The sequence below is a fragment of the Mobula birostris genome, chromosome 4 (genome assembly GCF_030028105.1).
Source record: "Mobula birostris isolate sMobBir1 chromosome 4, sMobBir1.hap1, whole genome shotgun sequence".
NCBI classification, from domain to species: domain Eukaryota; kingdom Metazoa; phylum Chordata; class Chondrichthyes; order Myliobatiformes; family Myliobatidae; genus Mobula; species Mobula birostris.
Window position 1 is genome coordinate 107624004 of NC_092373.1, and position 19992 is coordinate 107643995.

At 40.9% G+C, this 19992-nt stretch overlaps 1 protein-coding gene across 2 annotated transcripts in view; it reads right to left on the bottom strand.

Moving 5' to 3' along the window:
* Window positions 1-4977: 4977 nt before the first annotated feature.
* tmem128 (transmembrane protein 128) overlaps window positions 4978-19992 on the bottom strand; it is a 30586-nt gene continuing 15571 nt past the window's right edge. Inside the window, exons 4-5 of one of the 2 annotated variants that reach the window (XM_072255889.1) lie at window positions 13352-13461; window positions 4978-5954 (exon numbers count right to left, since the gene is read on the bottom strand). In XM_072255889.1, coding sequence (XP_072111990.1) covers window positions 13362-13461 — 100 coding nt within the window. In that variant the 3' untranslated portion in view covers window positions 4978-5954; window positions 13352-13361. The remainder of the gene's footprint in view (window positions 5955-13351; window positions 13462-19992) is intronic. The other variant, XM_072255890.1, reaches the window with a different exon arrangement.

The window sequence follows — 19992 nt, forward strand, 5'->3', positions numbered from 1 at the left end:
CAGTATATTTTCCTTGGGGTTGAAATGCCTAATACCAGAGGGCATGCATTTAAGGTGAGAAGGGATAATTTCATAAAACATATGAGGAGCAAGGTTATTACACAGAGAGTGGTGGCAGAGGCAGATATAGGAGGGATTTTTAAGAAACATTTAGATAGGCACACGTATGTGAGGGGAATGAAATTGATATTGTGTAGGCATAAGGGATTTGTTTAGTTGGCTATTTGACTACTAATTTAATTGGTTTGGCACAACATTGTTGGCCGATGTTGTACTGTTCTCACAAAAAAGCAGCAGGAAGCAAGAAAAAAATCACCTAAACTGCCTACTAAACCTAGAATTCGATATAACACCTTACAGTTAGGGAAGGAAGGAGGAGGTATGGTTCTTCCTTGCCTGAGAAATTATTTCTATGCCTCACAGATAACCCCTCTGTTATATTGGTGTAATAGGGAATATAAGGCTAGATGGAAGGAAATAGAATTTGGATTAGTTGACAGTTTTCCTCTTCAGGCTTCAATAGCTGACAAAGGATTGATGGCCCAGTTGGAAAAATTTAATAACGCTTGGATAAATCTTACATTAAAAGTATGGCAGAAGGTGGTTAATTCATGTGGAATTAACAACATGTTAAAACTCTTTAGATGGTGTGCATATGATACCGAATTCCTTCCCAACAGAGGAGATAAAAGATTTGAGCTATGGATAAAGAAAGGTCTTACAACCTACCTCTCATTTATAGATAAAAGAGTATTACAAAGTTTCCAAATCCTGCAGGACAAACATGGCCTAGAACATAATGACTTTTTTAGGTAACTTCAAATACGAAACTATGTTAACCAGAGTTGTAGATATACAGACCTATCAACAGTAGAATTAGAATTTTTCAAGATTCTGAATTCGGCTTGCAGTTCAATACCTAGTAAATCAGTTTCTCGCCTATATAATGCACTCTCCCATGCTAAAAATGTAAATACACTGTATATTAAAGAGAAGTGGGAGAAAGAAGCGGGGTTGGTACTTTCAGAGGAGGCTTGGGGGAAAATCTGCAGCTTTCAATGGTCCTCGACTAATTCTTTGACTTGGAGAGAACATTGTTGGAAAAACATTATAAGATACTTCAAGACCCCATATCAGGAAAAATATAAAGATACAAATGTGATGTGCTGGAGAAGGTGCAGCTTCAAGGAGGTAAATCATTTTCATATTTTCTGGGATTGCCCTAAATTAAGTCTATTTTGGGAAGGTATTCATAGAACATTAGTTAAGGTACTTAGGTCCCAGATACCTCTGAACTTTGAGACGCTCTATTTGGGGCATGTATTGTTCCTTGAACGGAAGGAAGATATAAAGTTGCTGCAGGCCCTCTTAGCGGCAAGTAAGAAATCAATCACTAGAAAATGGCTAAATCCAATACCACCTACATTAGAAGATTGTATGAAATTATCTTGAAAATATTTAAAATGGAAAAGTTGACTTACTCCCTGAGAACTCAAAAAGAAAAATTTTATCAAATCTGGAATAAATGGATTGAATATATAACCCCAATGCGAGCAGACTTTAGATGACTCTCCTAATGATTTATATTGCTCTTCTCATCAACACAGTAATATTGCTAACGTAAGCACCCCTAGTCTAAATGTTTGGTTTTCTTTTTGTTTTTTTTTGGAAAATAGAGAATTAACACAAGTAAAGGGAAAGATTTGGGAAAGGGATAAAAAAATGAAAAAATTAAGTAAATAAGTACATAGGGATTGGATAATTATGTCTGCGGGCAGGAGCAAGCATGAACAAATTAGGATATAAACACCTACAATGGTTGGTATATAGGCTTGTATACAACATTTTGGACCAGTGGAAATGGTCCAGAAGGGTTGTGTGGAAACTATTATTACCATTTTTCTTAACAACTAATTTCATTACTTAGCCTAATAGGTTAGATTTACCACTGTACATAATTATCTGTTTAAATGTTTATTTTCCTTTTATATCATCTCAATGTGTACTTAAGAATGTATAAATAATTGTAGTTTTATACATATAAAAAAATGGAAAAGGTTATATGTGTGAAAAAAGTACATGATATTTGTGAATTCCTTATCCAAATAAAAATAAAATTAAAAAAAAAACTGCCTACGAATATATTAACGGCAAAATAATGATCAGGGAAAAAAGGGAAAAAACACAGGCAATAGTGCATGGAGTCAGAAGATATAGGTAAGTTCATAAATGAATCCTTTTCACTGACATTCACAAAAAAAAGACTTTGTATGGAAATTTCATTAAGGGGGTAGGTAAAAATCTATAGTACTCATTAGCAGAGAATAAATTAGAAGTGGATAAATTCAAAGGATCAAATGGGATTTATACCAGACTGTTATAGGAGATCAGGGAAGAAATTGTTGGGGTTTTGGCTGAAAGGTAGTTTGGAAAAACCTGGTAAATGTTTAATTGTGAGACTCGCAAAAGTAGTGGTAAAGATACAAGAACAAAATTCTGAAAGAGAGAATCAATATTCCATTAGGAAGGCAAGTCTAATCAGAGACAGTCAATGTCAAGGCTGATTCTGTCTGATTAATTTAACTGAATTCTTTGAACAGACAGCAAATAATATTGACGAGAGAGGGCAGTAGGTATGAGATCCATGAACATTGGTAAAGCCTATGATGAAGTTCCATAAGAGAAACTGGTTCAGGTTAGAGCCATGAGATCTAAATCAAGTTGGCAAACTGCATAGAAAATTAGCTTGGCAATAGGAGACGGAGAGGTAATGGTAGAATGTTGTTTTTGTGTTTGGATTCTCACAAGAATTGGTGCTAGGACCCTTACATAGAACATAGAATAGTACAACACAGTACAGGCCCTTCGGCCCACAATGTTGCGCCAACCCTCAAACCCTGCCTCCCATATAACCCACCTTAAATTCCTCCATATACCTGTCTAGTAGTCTCTTAAACTTCACTAGTGTATCTGCCTCCACCACTGACTCAGGCAGTGCATTCCACACACCAACCACTCTCTGAGCACAGAACCTTCCTCTAATATCCCCCTTGAATGTCCCACCCCTTACCTTAAGGCCATGTCCTCTTGTATTGAACAGTGGTGCCCTGGGGAAGAGGTGCTGGCTATCCACTCTATCTATTCCTCTTAATATCTTGTACACCTCTATCATGTCTCCTCTCATCCTCCTTCTCTCCAAAGAGTAAAACCCTAGCTCCCTTAAGCTCTGATTATAATCCATACTCTCTAAACCAGGCAGCATCCTGGTAAATCTCCTCTGTACCCTCTCCAATGCTTCCACATCCTTCCTATAGCGAGGCGACCAGAACTGGACACAGTACTCCAAGTGTGGCCTAACCAGAGTTTTATAGAGCTGCATCATTACCTCGCGACTCTTAAACACTGTTCCTCGACTTATGAAAGCTAACATAAGCTTTCTTAACTACCCTACCTGTGAGGCAACTTTCAGGGATCTGTGGACATGTACCCCCAGATCCCTCTGCTCCTCCACACTACCAAGTATCCTGCCATTTACTTTGTACTCTACCTTGGAGTTTGTCCTTCTAAAGTGTACCACCTCACACTTCTCCTGGTTGAACTCCATCTGCCACTTCTGCATCCTATCAATGTCTCTCTGCAATCTCCGACAATCCTCTACACTATATACAACACCACCAACCTTTGTGTCATCTTCAAACTTGCCAACCCACCCTTCTACCCCCACATCCAGGTTGTTAATAAAAATCACGAAAAGTAGAGGTCCCAGAACAGATCCTTGTAGGACACCACTAGTCACAACCCTCCAATCTGAATGTACTCCCTCCACCACGACCCTCTGCCTTCTGCAGGCAAGCCAATTCTGAATCCACCTGGCCAAACTTCGCTGGATCCCATGCCTTCTGACTTTTTGAATAAGCCTACTGTGTGGAACCTTGTCAAATGCCTTACTAAAATCCATGTAGGTCACATGTAGACTCTTGTTTGTAATATACATGAAGGACTTAGATTTGGATGTAAGAGAGCTGAGTAAGTTTGCAGATAGCAAAAAGATTATCAGAGTTGTTAATGGTGTAGTGGGAAGTCTTAAGCTGCACAGATATTGCTGTGTTGTTGAAATGAGCTGAAAAATGGCACACAGATATACCCGAGAGATGTTGTATTTTGGGAGTATTAATAAGGCTAGGATGAACAGTAGGGACTTAAGAAATATTGAGAAACAGGCAGTCCTTGAAGTACAAGTTCATAGATCTTTGAAGATGATTAATGTGCTTAGGAAGGCATATTACAATACATTGGTCAGAGCATTGAATACAGAAGTAGGGAGGTGTTGCTCCAGCTTCATAAAACTTTAGTTAGACCTCAGTTGAAGAACTGCATGCAGTTTTGGTCAGCATGCGATAGGAAGAATGTAATAATGCTGTTGAAAGTGTGGAGGAGATTCATCAAGATGTTGCCTGGGAGGAGCTCATTTATGAACAGATACTGGACAAATTAGATCTGCTTTCCCTGGAGGGAGCAGATTAACAGTGAACGTGATTGAGAAATTTAAAATTATGTGAGGTATTAAAAGGGTAGAGTTGAGGAATTTTTTCCCTACATCATGTGAATAAAACTAGAGGACACACTGTAGATATTGGATAGGGGGTAAAACACTTAGAAGGTACTGTATATGAGGAGAACCTTCATCCAAAGAGTGGTAAATAGCTGGAATGCAATGCTTGAGAGAGATGACAACTGGGTCACCGGCAGCATTTATGAAGTTTCTAGATGTACACTTGAAGGTATTGAATCAGGTGATGGGAGATGAGTTTATATGTTTCATAAATACCCACTCAGAAAAATTTTGCAATGATAACATTAGCTCAAGAATTTGCCGTAAAAATGGACACCATATGTTCTTTTGGAACAATAGAATTCATATAGTCAAAGACGGTGTTCAAGATTTTAACAATGAGAGTATAGCACCATCATTACATCAGTACATTTATTTTCGTGTTTGGCCAAAATATCATGTAAAGGAAACAACATGCTTTATACATACAGCAATCTTTTAAACTTGAAGAATGACCAGCCAACAAGCATGTTTTAAATACAAAAGCTTACTTTTGTTTACTTTGTACATGTTCCAGTGGTTTTAAATATCCAGAAATATTAAAACACCATGTAAGTTTAAAGCTTGTTTTTACAAAAGTATCGAACAAAATATCTGCACTTTTTGTTCGAGGTTATATGAAATTTTCATAGAATTAACTTAGAAGTTACAGCAATCTCACAATCTATTTAAAGCACATTTAAATTTGTAGTATACAATTTTAAGTTAAGCAACAAACAAACAAACAATCTCAGCACTGATTTCCTTTGCTTTTTGTCTTCTTCCAAGTTGGTGCAAAATTTCTAAAGAGATAACTTTTATAACCTGGTCTTTATTTTATAAGTAGCTTGGATGCACTCATCCCATGAAGAACTGAAACACAGTACTAACTTAGTGAATGAAAAGGGCATTTACGGAACAATGGAACCAGGTTATACTTAACAGGTCAAATATTGGATTACTACCATTAAAAGACTTGGCAAGGAAAATAGTGAACCAATTAGAAGATAGTTTGGATCTTTTGGGAATGACTGGGAAAGATATTTGCAAATTTTCTTGGCAGTCCATGAGTAAGGGAACATCAGCTGCACTTTCAGGGAGCTCCAAACTCATGTTGGAAGATCACATTTTCGAACCAAGGCCATGATTTTGCAAATTTTAGTAAATTCTTTAATTACACTATTCACAGAACTACATAATTGTAATTTCCTTTAGCTTTTATAAAAATAGTTTAGTTCCACAATCTAATTATAGTTCAAGAATAAATTATACATGCTTATTTTTTAAATGTAAGTTTAATTCACTGAACTTGACAACCCCAGTGTTATGAAAGAACACTTTTATTTGCAGGACGCACCAAACTCTGAAATGAGAAGAAATGAAAAATACAGTTTGGTAAAAATAATTATGTACATTTGTATGCATTTAAAATATTTACCCCATGATATAACTGGACAATCACAGTGACTGCTATAATTAAGGTTATTTTCTCTGATCCTACTTAAATAAGGAAATGTGAAAATGTTCACCGAAGGATTATATTTGAAAGGTTACCTGTCTGCTAATTTTGTGAAAAGTTAATAACTGTGATGCAAATATAATAACCCAAACTAGAAGTAGAGCTGATTAAATGCTGTTGACAGTTAAAACATTTAGTTTGCATGATCAGTTCTTTGAATAGTTCCTGAAGATGAGATGAGAAAGGAAGTCCGGGGAAAAGACAGTCTTATGAGCAATAAACAGGAATTCCGCAGAGGCTGGAAATTCAAGCAACACACATCAAAGTTGCTGGTGAACGCAGCAGGCCAGGCAGCATCTGTAGGAAGAGGTGCAGTCGACGTTTCAGGCCGAGACCCTTCGTCAGGACTAACTGAAGGAAAAGTGAGTAAGGGATTTGAAAGTTGGAGGGGGAGGGGGAGATCCAAAATGATAGGAGAAGACAGGAGGGGGAGGGATAGAGCCAAGAGCTGGACAGGTGATAGGCAAAAGGGGATACGAGAGGATCATGGGACAGGAGGTCCGGGAAGAAAGACGGGGGGGGTGGGGGGGACCCAGAGGATGGGCAAGAGGTATATTCAGAGGGACAGAGGGAGAAAAAGGAGAGTGAGAGAAAGAATGTGTGCATAAAAATAAGTAACAGATGGGGTACGAGGGGGAGGTGGGGCCTTAGCGGAAGTTAGAGAAGTTGCTGTTCATGCCATCAGGTTGGAGGCTACCCAGACGGAATATAAGGTGTTGTTCCTCCAACCTGAGTGTGGCTTCATCTTTACAGTAGAGGAGGCCGTGGATAGACATGTCAGAATGGGAATGGGATGTGGAATTAAAATGTGTGGCCACTGGGAGATCCTGCTTTCTCTGGCGGACAGAGCGTAGATGTTCAGCAAAGCGGTCTCCCAGTCTGCTGGGAATAGGGTTCCCCTGGTCCTCACCTACCACCCCACCAGCCTCCGGGTCCAACATATTATTCTCCGTAACTTCCGCCACCTCCAACGGGATCCCACCACTAAGCACATCTTTCCCTCCCCCGCTCTCTCTGCATTCCGCAGGGATTGCTCCCTACGCAACTCCCTTGTCCATTCGTCCCCCCCCATCCCTCCCCACTGATCTCCCTCCTGGCACTTATCCGTGTAAGCGGAACAAGTGCTACACATGCCCTTATACTTCCTCCCTTACCACCATTCAGGGCCCCAAACAGTCCTCCCAGGTGAGGCAACACTTCACCTGTGAGTCGACTGGGGTGATATACTGCGTCCGGTGCTCCCGATGTGGCCTTTTACATATTGGCAAGACCCGACGCAAACTGGGAGACCGCTTTGCTGAACAGCTACGCTCTGTCCGCCAGAGAAAGCAGGATCTCCCAGTAGCCACACATTTTAATTCCACATCCCATTCCCATTCTGACATGCCAATCCACGGCCTCCTCTACTGTAAAGATGAAGCCTCACTCAGGTTGGAGGAACAACACCTTATATTCCGTCTGGGTAGCCTCCAACCTGATGGCATGAACATCCACTTCTCTACCTTCCGCTAAGGCCCCACCTCCCCCTCATACCCCATCTGTTACTTATTTTTATGCACACATTCTTTCTCTCACTCTCCTTTTTCTCCCTCTGTCCCTCTGAATATACCCCTTGCCCATCCTCTGGGTCCCCCCCCCCACCTCCTTGTCTTTCTTCCCGGACCTCCTGTCCCATGATCCTCTCGTATCCCCTTTTGCCTATCACCTGTCCAGCTCTTGGCTCTATCCCTCCCCCTCCTGTCTTCTCCTATCATTTTGGATCTCCCCCTCCCACTTTCAAATCCCTTACTCACTCTTCCTTCAGTTAGTCCTGACGAAGGGTCTCGGCCTGAAACGTCGACTGCACCTCTTCCTACAGATGCTGCCTGGCCTGCTGCGTTCACCAGCAACTTTGATGTGTGTTGCTTATGAACAATATATGGGCAGACTAGTGGCCTGCTCTTGTATTGCTTCAAATAGTTAATCTAGTTCTTCCTACTAGATTACAATAAATGACACAGTGAGAACAACCAAGAGAGAGGTTGGGAAGAAAGTGGAAATACAGCCAAAAATACACACAGCACAAGAAATTATTGCCTTGAATTTTGTTTTTAATCACCATTGGTGTACTTATTTTTTTCAGATTCATTTATCATATGTACATCAAAACATGAAATGCATTGTTTGCGTTCACAATTTAAGGATGTGCTGCAAGTGTTGTCTTTTCAACTTTATGAAATAAGAAAAGGTAGGTTTGAAGGTTTTCAATAAAAAGTGCAAGTAGAAGCTACCCAGCATTGATGGTTTACTACGAGTCAGGATAGTAAAGTCAGAAGAACACGTGGACGACAATTTTATTTCAATCAGAGATCAGCGTGAGAATTTAGAAATGAGTAATAAACTGTTTAAGCTAAATCCAAAATATTTTACTGCTAAACATGAGACTAGAATAAACAGAGAAATCACTTAGCATAAGAAAATCTTCCACTAGCTTAGTAGATTTTACTGGATTCCAAAAACATTCTTTAACTGACCCAAATGAATGCTTTTATTCATAAATGTTTTTCACCACCTCTCCTTTCCAGATATAATAACTTGCCAAGATATGGTTCTTATGGGTTCTCTGAAATATTTATTCACCATGTGACTTTGGCAGACAAACTTTTAAATTATGTGGGCCTCCCAATGATTTCCATCCTCTCCACTCCAACAGATAAACCCTCTCTAGCTGTGGTTACTGGTTGGGAACTAAAGCAAGAGCCATGGATGTTTAAAATTTATCTACATTTACCAAAGAACCAAATGTTTAGAACAAATGTCCTATAAGTGGGATTATTGATAATTTAGATAGAAACATAGACATAAAAACATAGAAACTAGGTGCAGGAGTAGGCTATTCGGCTCTTCGAGCCTGCACTGCCATTCAGTATGATCATGGCTGATCATCCAACTCAGAAACCTGCACCTGCCTTCTCTCCATACCCCCTGATCCCTTTAGCCACAAGGGCCATATCTAACTCCCTCTTAAATATAGCCAATGAACTGGCCTCAACTGTTTCCTGTGGCAGAGAATTCCACAGATTCATCACTCTCTGTGTGAAGAAGTTTTTCCTCATCTCGGTCCTAAAAGGCTTCCCCTTTATCCTCTAACTGTGACCCCCTGTTCTGGACTTCCCCAACATCGGGAGCAATCTTCCTACATCTAGCCTGTCCAATCCCTTTAGAATTTTATATGTTTCAATAAGATCCCCCCTCAACCTTCTAAATTCCAGGGAGTATAAGCATAGTCATCATATGAAAGTCCTGGCACCCCAGGAATCAATCTGGTGAACCTTCTTTGTACTCCCTCTATGGCAAGAATGTCTTTCCTCAGATTAGGGGACCGAAACTGCACACAATACTCCAGGTGTGGTCTCACCAAGGCCTTGTACAACTGCAGTAGTACCTCCCTGCTCCTGTCCTCTTGCTATGAATGCCAGCATACCATTTGCCTTTTTCACCACCTGCTGTACCTGCATGCCCACTTTCAATGACTGGTGTACAATGACACCCAGGTCTCGTTGCACCTCCCCTTTTCCTAATTGGCCACCATTCAGATAATAATCTGTTTTCCTATTTTTGCCACCAAACTGGATAACTTCACATCTATCCACATTAAATTGCATCTGCCATGAATTTGCCCACTCACCTAACCTATCCAAGTCACCCTGCATCCTCTTAGCATCCTCTTCACAGCTAACACTGCCGCCCAGCTTCGTGTCATCTGCAAACTTGGAGATGCTGCATTTAATTCCCTCATCCAAGTCATTAATATATATTGTAAACAACTGGGGTCCCAGCACTGAGCCTTGCAGTACCCCACTAGTCACTGCCTGCCATTCTGAAAAGGTCCCGTTTATTCCCACTCTTTGCTTCCTGTCTGCCAACCAATTCTCTATCCACATCAATACCATACCCCCAATACCGTGTGCTTTAAGTTTGCACACTAATCTCCTGTGTGGGACCTTATCAAAAGCCTTTTGAAAATCCAAATATACCACATCCACTGGTTCTCCCCTATCCACTCTACTAGTTACATCCTCAAAATATTCTATGAGATTCGTCAGACATGATTTTCCTTTCACAAATCCATGCTGACTTTGTCCGATGATTTCACGCTTTCCAAATGTGCTGTTATCACATCTTTGATAACTGACTCTAGCATTTTCCCCACCACTGATGTCAGGCTAACCAGTCTATAATTCCCCGGTTTCTCTCTCCCTCCTTTTTTAAAAAGCAGGGACACATTAGCCACCCTCCAATCCTCAGGAACTAATCCAGAATCTAAAGAGTTCTGAAAAATTAACACTAATGCATCCACTATTTCTTGGGCTACTTCCTTAAGCACTCTGGGATGCAGACCATCTGGCCCTGGGGATTTATCTGCCTTTAATCCCTTCAATTTACCTAACACCACTTCCCTACTAACATGTATTTCCCTCAGTTCCTCCATCTCACTAGACCCTCGGTCTCCTACTATTTCCAGAAGATTATTTATGTGAAGACAGAACCAAAGTAGTTATTCAATTGGTCTGCCATGTCCTTGTTCCCCATGATCAATTCACCTGTTTCTGACTGTAAGGGACCTACATTTGTCATAACCAATCTTTTTCTTTTCACATATCTATAAAAGCTTTTAACAGTCAATTTTTATGTTCCCTGCCAGCATTAGAAACAATAGAAACTACAGCACAGAAACAGGCCTTTTGGCCCTTCTTGGCTGTGCCGAACCATTTTCTGCCTAGCCCCACTGACCTGCACACGGACCATATCCCTCCATACACCTCCCATTCATGTATCTGTACAATTTATTCTTAAATGTTAAAAAAGAACCCGCATTTACAACCTCGTCTGGCAGCTCATTCCATACTCCCACCACTCTCTGTGTGAAGAAGCCCCCCCTAATGTTCCCTTTAAACTTTTCCCCCCTCACCTTAAAACCCATGTCCTCTGGTTTTTTTCTCCCCTTGCCTCAGTGGAAAAAGCCTGCTTGCATTCACTCTATCTATACCCATCATAATTTTATATACCTCTATCAAATCTCCCCTCATTCTTCTACGCTCCAGGGAATAAAGTCCCAACCTATTCAACCTTTCTCTGTAACTGAGTTTCTCAAGTCCCGGCAACATCCTTGTAAACCTTCTCTGCACTCTTTCAACCTTACTTATATCCTTCCTGTAATCTGGTGACCAAAACTGAACACAATACTCCAGATTCGGCCTCACCAATGCCTTATACAACCTCATCATAACATTCCAGCTCTTATACTCAATACTTTGATTAATAAAGGCCAATGTACCAAAAGCTCTCTTTACGACCCTATCTACCTGTGACACCACTTTTAGGGAATTTTGTATCTGTATTCCCAGATCCCTCTGTTCCACTGCACTCCTCAGTGCCTTATCATTAACCCTGTATGTTCTACGTTGGTTTGTCCTTCCAACGTGCAATACCTCACACTTGTCAGTATTAAACTCCATTTGCCATTTTTTGGCCCATTTTTCCAGCTGGTCCAAGTCCCTCTGCAGGCTCTGAAAACCTTCCTCACTGTCTACTACACCTCCAATCTTTGTATCATCAGCAAACTTGCTGATCCAATTTACCACATTATCATCCAGATCATTGATATAGATGAGAAATAACAATGGACCCAGCACTGATCCCTGTGGCACACTACTAGTCACAGGCCTCCACTCAGAGAAGCAATTCTCTACCACCACTCTCTGGCTTCTTCCATTGAGCCAATGTCTAATCCAATTTACCACCTCTCCATGTATACCTAGCGACTGAATTTTCCTAACTAACCTCCCATGCGGGACCTTGTCAAAGGCCTTACTGAAGTCCATGTAGACAATATCCACTGCCTTCCCTTCATCCACTTTCCTGGTAACCTCCTCGAAAAACTCCAATAGATTGGTCAAACATGACCTACCACACACAAAGCCATGTTGACTCTCCCTAATAAGTCCCAGTCTATCCAAATGCTTGTAGATTCTGTCTCTTAGTACTCCCTCCAATAACTTACCTACTACCGACGTTAAACTTACTGGCCTATAATTTCCCGGATTACTTTTCGATCCTTTTTTAAACAACGGAACAACATGAGCCACTCTCCAATCCTCCGGCACCTCACCTGTAGACAGCGACATTTTAAATATTTCAGCCAGGGCCCCTGCAATTTCAACACTAGTCTCCTTCAAGGTCCGAGGGAACACCCTGTCAGGTCCCGGGGATTTATCCACTTTAATTTTCCTCAAGCCAGCAAGGACCTCCTCCTTTTCGATCTGTACAATTTCCATGATCTCACTACTTGTTTCCCTTAATTCCATAGACTTCATGCCAGTTTCCTTAGTAAACACAGACGCAAAAAACCTATTTAAGATCTCCCCCATTTCCTTTGGTTCCGCACATAGCCCACCACTCTGATCTTCAAGAGGACCAATTTTATCCCTTACAATCCTTTTGCTCTTAATATGCCTGTAAAAGCTCTTTGGATTATCCTTCACTTTGACTGCCAAGGCAACCTCATGTCTTCTTTTAGCCCTCCTGATTTCTTTCTTAAGTATTTTCTTGCACTTCTTATACTTCTCAAGCACCTTATTTACTCCCTGCTTCTTATACACGTCGTACAACTCCCTCTTCCTCTTTATCAGAGTTGCAATATCCCTTGAGAACCAAGGTTCCTTATTCCTATTCACCTTGCCTTTAATCCTGACAGGAACATACAAATTCTGCACTCTCAAAATTTCTGCTTTGAAGGTTTCCCACCTACCGATCACATCCATGCCGGAAAACAACCTGTCCCAATCCACGCTTTTTAGATCCTTTCTCATTTCTTCATAATCATTCTCTCATGATCTTTTTTCCCTTTCCTAATTAAACCCTTTGTCCTCCTCTGCTGGACTCTGAATTTCTCCCAGTCCTCAGGTGAGCCGCTCTTTCTGGCTAATTTGTATGTTTCTTCTTTGGAATTAATACTATTCCTAATTTCCCTTGTCAGCCACGGGTGCACTACCTTCCCTAGTTTATTCTTTTGCCAAACTGGGATGAACAATTGTTGTAGTTCATCCATGCGATCTTCAAATGCTTGCCATTGCATATCCACCATCAACCCTTTAAGTATCATTTGCCAGATGATCAATAATTGCAGCAATTTTCAAATCTAAAATTAATAGAAGCTAAATGCATTATTAAATATAAAAGTCAGAACAATGGAATATTACCTGCAGTTCATTATCCCAGGAGCGAAACAAACATGACAAGGCCCATGAATTGAGTAAAAAGAATGAAAGGAGTAAAGAAAGACCACACTGGCCACAGTGCAACATTAAAACTGTAAAAGAAAAGCACAACTTCAATAGATAGTTTATAGACTTACTGGCTCCTAATTGTATAAACACAGTCATTTCAATATATTTACAGTTTAGACGTAATGAAATTGGTACGACGTACGGACACGCAAAATGCAACATCCAATTGTGAGGTGACACAGATTCTTTCAAAAGAATTGAGACAGAAAAGGTGATGAAATGACAGATTGTGTTTAATCTGGAAAAGTGTGAAGTGTTGCATATTAAGACAGGGGTCCCCAACCCGCACTGCGGACCAGATTCATATTGACAATATTCTTGCGGACTGGCCGACCGGGGGTGGGGTTGCCAACGGACAAGAGTAGCAGTCAAATACGTTGTGTTTACCCAAAAAGACTACAATGACCATGAAGCCTTGCGCGGGCACTAGCGCGCATGCGTAACTTGCGTATGCGTGTACGGCCCGATTTCTTAAAAATCGTTTTTGCCGATTCTGTTGGCGGCGGGGTCGGGGGGGGGGGGGGGAGGGTGTTAATCACGACCGGAATATTGGTGATAAGTGGCTAATACACTCAATTTCGTTTCTGAAAGGGTTTATCTAATGAATTTAATATTAAACACGCAGCGCATATTTTCCTCGCATGAATATAGCGATAAGACAATTATCAGGGGAGGACAGGGGAGCTTGGAGTAAGTGTTGAATGAACTTCCAGTAGAAGTGGTAGAAGCAGGTTCGATATTATCATTCGATAGGTATATGGACGGGAAAGGAAAGGAGGGTTATGGGGCTGAGTGCAGGTCGGTGGGATGAGGTGAGAGTAGCATTCGGCACGGACTAGAAGGGCTGAGATGGCCTGTTTCCATGCCGTAATTGTTATATGCTTATATAAGTCACTTATAATAGCATCATAACATTTTAAGTAATGTTTGGATATTAAACATACAGCGCATATTTTCCTCGTATGAACATATAAAATCATTGCAACACACGAATATCGCTGAATCAGTGGGAGCCCTGGGCTGAATACTTGTTTCCCTGCAACAAGACGGTCCCATCGAGGGGAGATGGGAGACAGCGATACTTGAAGGGGGTTCCTTATGTCCAGTTTATTCCGCAATTTAGTTTTCGTTGCATTCATTTTAGAGATATGTTGGAAATGGAAGCAACGTTTTCAGTGCTTCTGTAGCTATCTCAGGATATTCAGCCTTGACTTTGATCCGGAATGCCGGCAGAGAAGTTATGTCAAACATACTTTTCAGCCCGCCGTCATTTGCAAGCTCGAGGAGTTCATCTCCTTCCTGTGCTGACGCGGATGACGCTTAGGTAATGAGCTCGTGTGTGTTCAAGCCCAACCGTGGGCGTGACAGGAAAAGAGGAAAGGTGCAGCTGGCTCATATCACCAAATCATATCGTTTCCTCGCGGCCCGGTAGCGCATGCCTTGCGGCCCGGTGGTTGAGGACCGCTGTATTAAGACAACAAATGCAAGATAGAAATATATACAGTAAATGGCAGGACCCTTAGGGATGTGGATGTACAGAGGGGCTGTGGTTGCAAATCCATAGTCCTGAAAGTGGTAAAGTAAGCAAATAGCTCGCTTACCATCATTTATCATAGTATTGAATAAGAGTCAGGAAACCACAAACACAACAGATTCTGCAGATGCTGGAAATCCAGAACAACACACAAAAATGCTAGAGGAATTCATTAGGTCAGTCAGCATCTATAGAGGGAAATAAACAGTCTATGGAAGGGTGGCAAGCCAAATCGTCAACTATTTATTCCTCTCCATAGATGCTGCCTGACCTGCTGAGTTCCTTCAGCATTTTGTATATGTAAATCAGGAAATCATTTTGCAGTTTACAAAACTTCAATTAGACCACATTTGTTGTATTGTGTGAAGCTCTGGTTGCCACAGCACAGGACATAGAGGCTTTAGAGAGAGAGTGCAGAAGAGGTTCACGCAGAAGTTCCATGGTTTGGACCATCTTAATTATAAGTTAGATTTTCCTGGATCATAGGCTGAGAGAAGTATGAAAGGGATTGACAGTGTAGATAGCCGAATGGATATGTGATATGTCATCAACCATAAGGGGGTGGGAGAAGAAGAGGGAAGGTTAAGGTGGGAAGGGGATGTTCGAAGGGGAATTGCAAGGTAAATTGTTTTCGTTTTTAAACTCAGGGGAACCTGAAACATGCTGCCAGGGGACATGACTAGAGCTATTTAGACTTTTGAATGGGCAGGAGGTAGATGGATACAGATCAGACAGAAGAGATTAATTATATTGGAATCATCAGTACAAATTTCGTGGGCCAAAAGGCCTGTTCCGGCACAAAAACAAAGGAGCCGGTTGTGGATTACAGGAGTAATGGAGACGGGCTAAAACCTATTGACATGAATGGATCTGGGGTTCAGAGGGTAAACAGCTTTAAGTTCCGTGGCATCCACATCACCGAGGACCTCACATGGTCTGTACACACCAGCTGTGCGGTGAAAAAGGCAGAACAGCGCCTCTTTCACCTCAGACAGTTCAGGAAGTTTGGGATGGGCCCCCAAAATCCTAAGAACTTTCTACAGGGGCACAATTGAGAGTATCCTGACTGGCTGCATCACTGCCTGGTATGGGAACTGTACTCCCCTTAATCACAGGACTCTGCAGAGAGTGGTGCGGACAGCCTAGCACATCTGTAGCTGTGAACTTCCCATGGTTTAGGACATTTACAAAGACAGGTGTGTAAAAAGGGCCGGTAGGATTATTGGGGACCTGAGTCACCCCCAACCACAATCTATTCCAGGTGCTACCATCCGGGAAACAGTATCGCAGCATAAAAGCCAGGACCAACAGGCTCCAGGACAGCTTCTTCTATCAGGCCAAAAGACTAATTAACTTACGGTGATTTGAGTGTATTCTATGTTACATTGACTGTTCTATTTATTATAAATTACTATGATTGCACATTGCACATTTAGACAGAGGTGTAACATAAAGATTTTTACTCCTCATGTATGTGAAGGATATAAGAAATAAAGTCAATTCATTCAAAATTCAAATTCATTCAAATTCTACTATCCTAAGTTCTATAATCTAAATTGAACAATTAGAAAGGTAGCATAGCCACAAAAAATGATAGAAATAAAACCAGAAAGTGCTGAAAATGCAGGTCAGGATGCATGCACAGAGAGGAAAAACTGACCCAGGCTGATGAATATGAAAGGTCAACACCAAACTTCCCACACTGCTCACAAGCAGCACGCAAATTGCTGAGCACCCTAGCATTCACTGCTGTCACACAGAGTTGACCATTCTGACAAAAACTGTAATGGCTAGTTATCGGAAATTTCTAAATATTGAGCCACAGACTTCCAGGCTCACCAATGAATTCAGCAATTTCAGATAATCAGTCTTTCCAGTTTACATCAAAACTGGTAATTCTGGTGTAACAGCATCAAGACTGATCATCTATGGAGGGTAAGGGAGATTGAAGATATTTTGGTTGATGACATTTCATAGTTCAGGCAGATAGGTGAGTGGTATGTCATTAAAGTGGACAGTTAACTGTTTTTCTACATCTTCTACAACAATCTATGCTCCAACCAGGGAGTAATTTGTCCTGGAGTTGCTGCAATACTTTTGACAGAATGTGAAGGCATTGGGGAGGGTGAAGAAAAGCTTACCGGATGAAGGAGGGGGAAATAGCAATTAAATGGGAGGCTAGGAAAGAGAAGATTAGGGCTCTGGCAGAGATTTTTCAATTTTCAACTGGTCACAGATGAAATACCAGATGACTAAATGACAGAAAATGTGATACCTTTATTCAAGAAGGGGAGTGGGGATATGGTGGATAATTACAGGCTTGTGCTGCAGTGGTACAGAAATTTGGAAAATATTTAGAGAGACAGGATTAATGAATGCTTAGAAAGACAGGGATTAATCAAAGATAGACTGAAGGCTTTGCTAGTAGGACATCCTGTCTAACCAACTTGAGTTAAGGTTTCATAGAGGTAACAAAATATATCAAAGTCAGTGGTGTTGATGTAATCCACATGGATTTCAAAAAGGCCTGACAAGGTCCTACATGGGAGAATGGTCCAGAGTTCCAAGCCCATTGGATCCAAGAGATGTAGGCAAATTGCATCCAAAACTGACTTGGTAATAGGAAAAGGTAGTAATAATGGAGGTTGTTTCTATGATTGGAAGCCTATGACCAGTGGTGTACCAAAGGAATCATTGCTGCAACTGTTTGCTACATAATTTTGCAATTTGTTTATGACTTTAGGAAGTATGATTAATAAGTTTGTTAATAGCACAGAAATTGGAATAGTGAGTGTAATTGCAGCTTACAATAAGCATACATGTTCAATAATATTTAAAAGTTGGTAAGACGGGAAGAACAATGACAGATTTTAATTCCTGCTGAGTGTGAGGTGATGCATTTTTTGGAGAATTAGCAAGGGAGGAGCATTGGTATGGTCCTAAGATGCATTAAGGAACGACAAGAGCTTGATGTACCAGACTAAGGATCTTTAAGGTGGCAGCATAGGTAGGAAAGTCAAGTGCTATACTTGCCTTCATTAGCTGCAGCATACTGTAGAATTTACCAGCAGGGATACGGTAAAATTTATAAAATATTAGAGAACTTTGTGAATTTCTAGTTACCACACAATAAGAATGATGAGATTGCAGTGGAGAGAGTGCAGAAGAGATTCATCAGATGTGCCTGGAATGGAACATTTATCAGGGTGGCTGGGTAGGTTGTATTTCTTGTAACACAGGAGTCTGAACCTCACTGAAGTAAAAACTGAGGGGTATACCTATAGTAGATATTAAGAAATTTTATAGAACCAATGCACAAAATGAGAGGGTATATGTTTAAAGTAAGAGGCAAGAGTTTAAGAAGGGTTCTGAGAAGCAATTCTTCACCCCGAGAGTAGTTAGATTCAGAAGTTCACAACCTGATGGGCAGTGAAAAATAGGTACTCTCACAACACTTGTTATGTATCTAGAACAGACTTAACTTGCAGAAGCAACATACACAAAATATTGGAGGAATTCAGTAAGTCGGGCAGCATCTATGGAAGGAAATAAACAGACCACATTCTAGATTGACACCGTTCATCAGGATCAGAAAAAGAAAGGGGAAGAAGCCAGAATAAGAAGGTGGGGGGAAGGAGGAGGGGTCAAGCTGGTAGTAATAGGTGAAGGAGAAGGTGAGTGTGTATGTTGGGGAGAGGGGTGATGTTGGAAACTGGGAGGTAATAGGTAGAAAAGTAAAGGGCTGAAGAAAAAGGGATCCATTAGAGCGGACAGTGGACCATGGAATAAAGCGAAAGAGGTGGGGAACCAGAGAAAGCTGGTGGGCAGGACATGAGGGTGGGGACAGAGATGAGAAAGATGTGAGGGGGCACCAGAATGAGGAAACAAAAGGGGGTGGGGTGGTGGAAGTAGAGAGGAGTGATTACTGGAAGTTAGATCTTTCAATGTTGGAGACTGCTCAGATGAAATATGAGACATTATACTTCTATCTTGCATTTGGCCTCATTGTGACAGTACAGGAGACCATGGACAGAAACGATGGTGGGGGAATAGGAAGCCATCAGGAGATCCTGTCAGTTGCAGAAGACAGAGCGAAGGTATTTGACCAAATGGTCCCCAAATTTCCTTCCAGAGATGCTACCTGATTTGCGGAGTTCCTCCAGCATTTTGTGCATGTTGCTCAAGATCTAGCATCTATAGTATCTTGTGATTTTAAATTGCTACAGATTTATAAGGCTACAGATCAAGTGCTGGAAAATGGGTTTAGTATAGGTGAGTCATCAGTATTCAATGTTTCTGTTGTGTATGACTGATTATTCTCCTTACAGCAGATCAGGGCATGAGATGATTAGGTATCAGAAGAGATAAGTAGATTAAATAAAAATAATACTTTTCCAATGGCTTGGAGGGTTAATACGTGATGGGCAGAAATGAAAATAAAGAATTTTTTTTCCCCATTTTATACATTTCGAATTTTCCACTCTCTCATAAGTGATGGAACTATATTTAATGTTAGATTCCTAAACAGTAATGGGAAAAAAAAATAATATGGGAAAGATTTAGGAAGTAGATCATAATTTGTGCTTTACAGCTGTGGATATGATTATTATATGGCTCTCCCTATGAACTCTGCAATTCTTGGGACAGTTACAGAATTCATCTTCATATTTTGAATATTCACATAGCAAACAATTGATATCCCAAATGATAAAATAATTTGTTTGCAGGTTAGGAGATAGATTTTGCTCTTAGGAGTCGCAGGAGGAATTTTATATTAACTTTAATAGTAAATGATTTTTTTTTCTTCAGGTGCTCAATATAAACACAAGAGATCCTGCAGTTGCTAGAAATCCAGAGTAGCACACATAAAACTATGAAGGAACTCAGCAGGTCAAGCATCATCCATGGAGAGAAAGAAACAGTTGATGTTTCAAACCGAGACCCCTCATCAGGACTGGTAAGGAATAGGGAAAAAGCCAGAATAAGGTGGTGGGGGGAAAGGAAAGAGTACAAGCTAGAA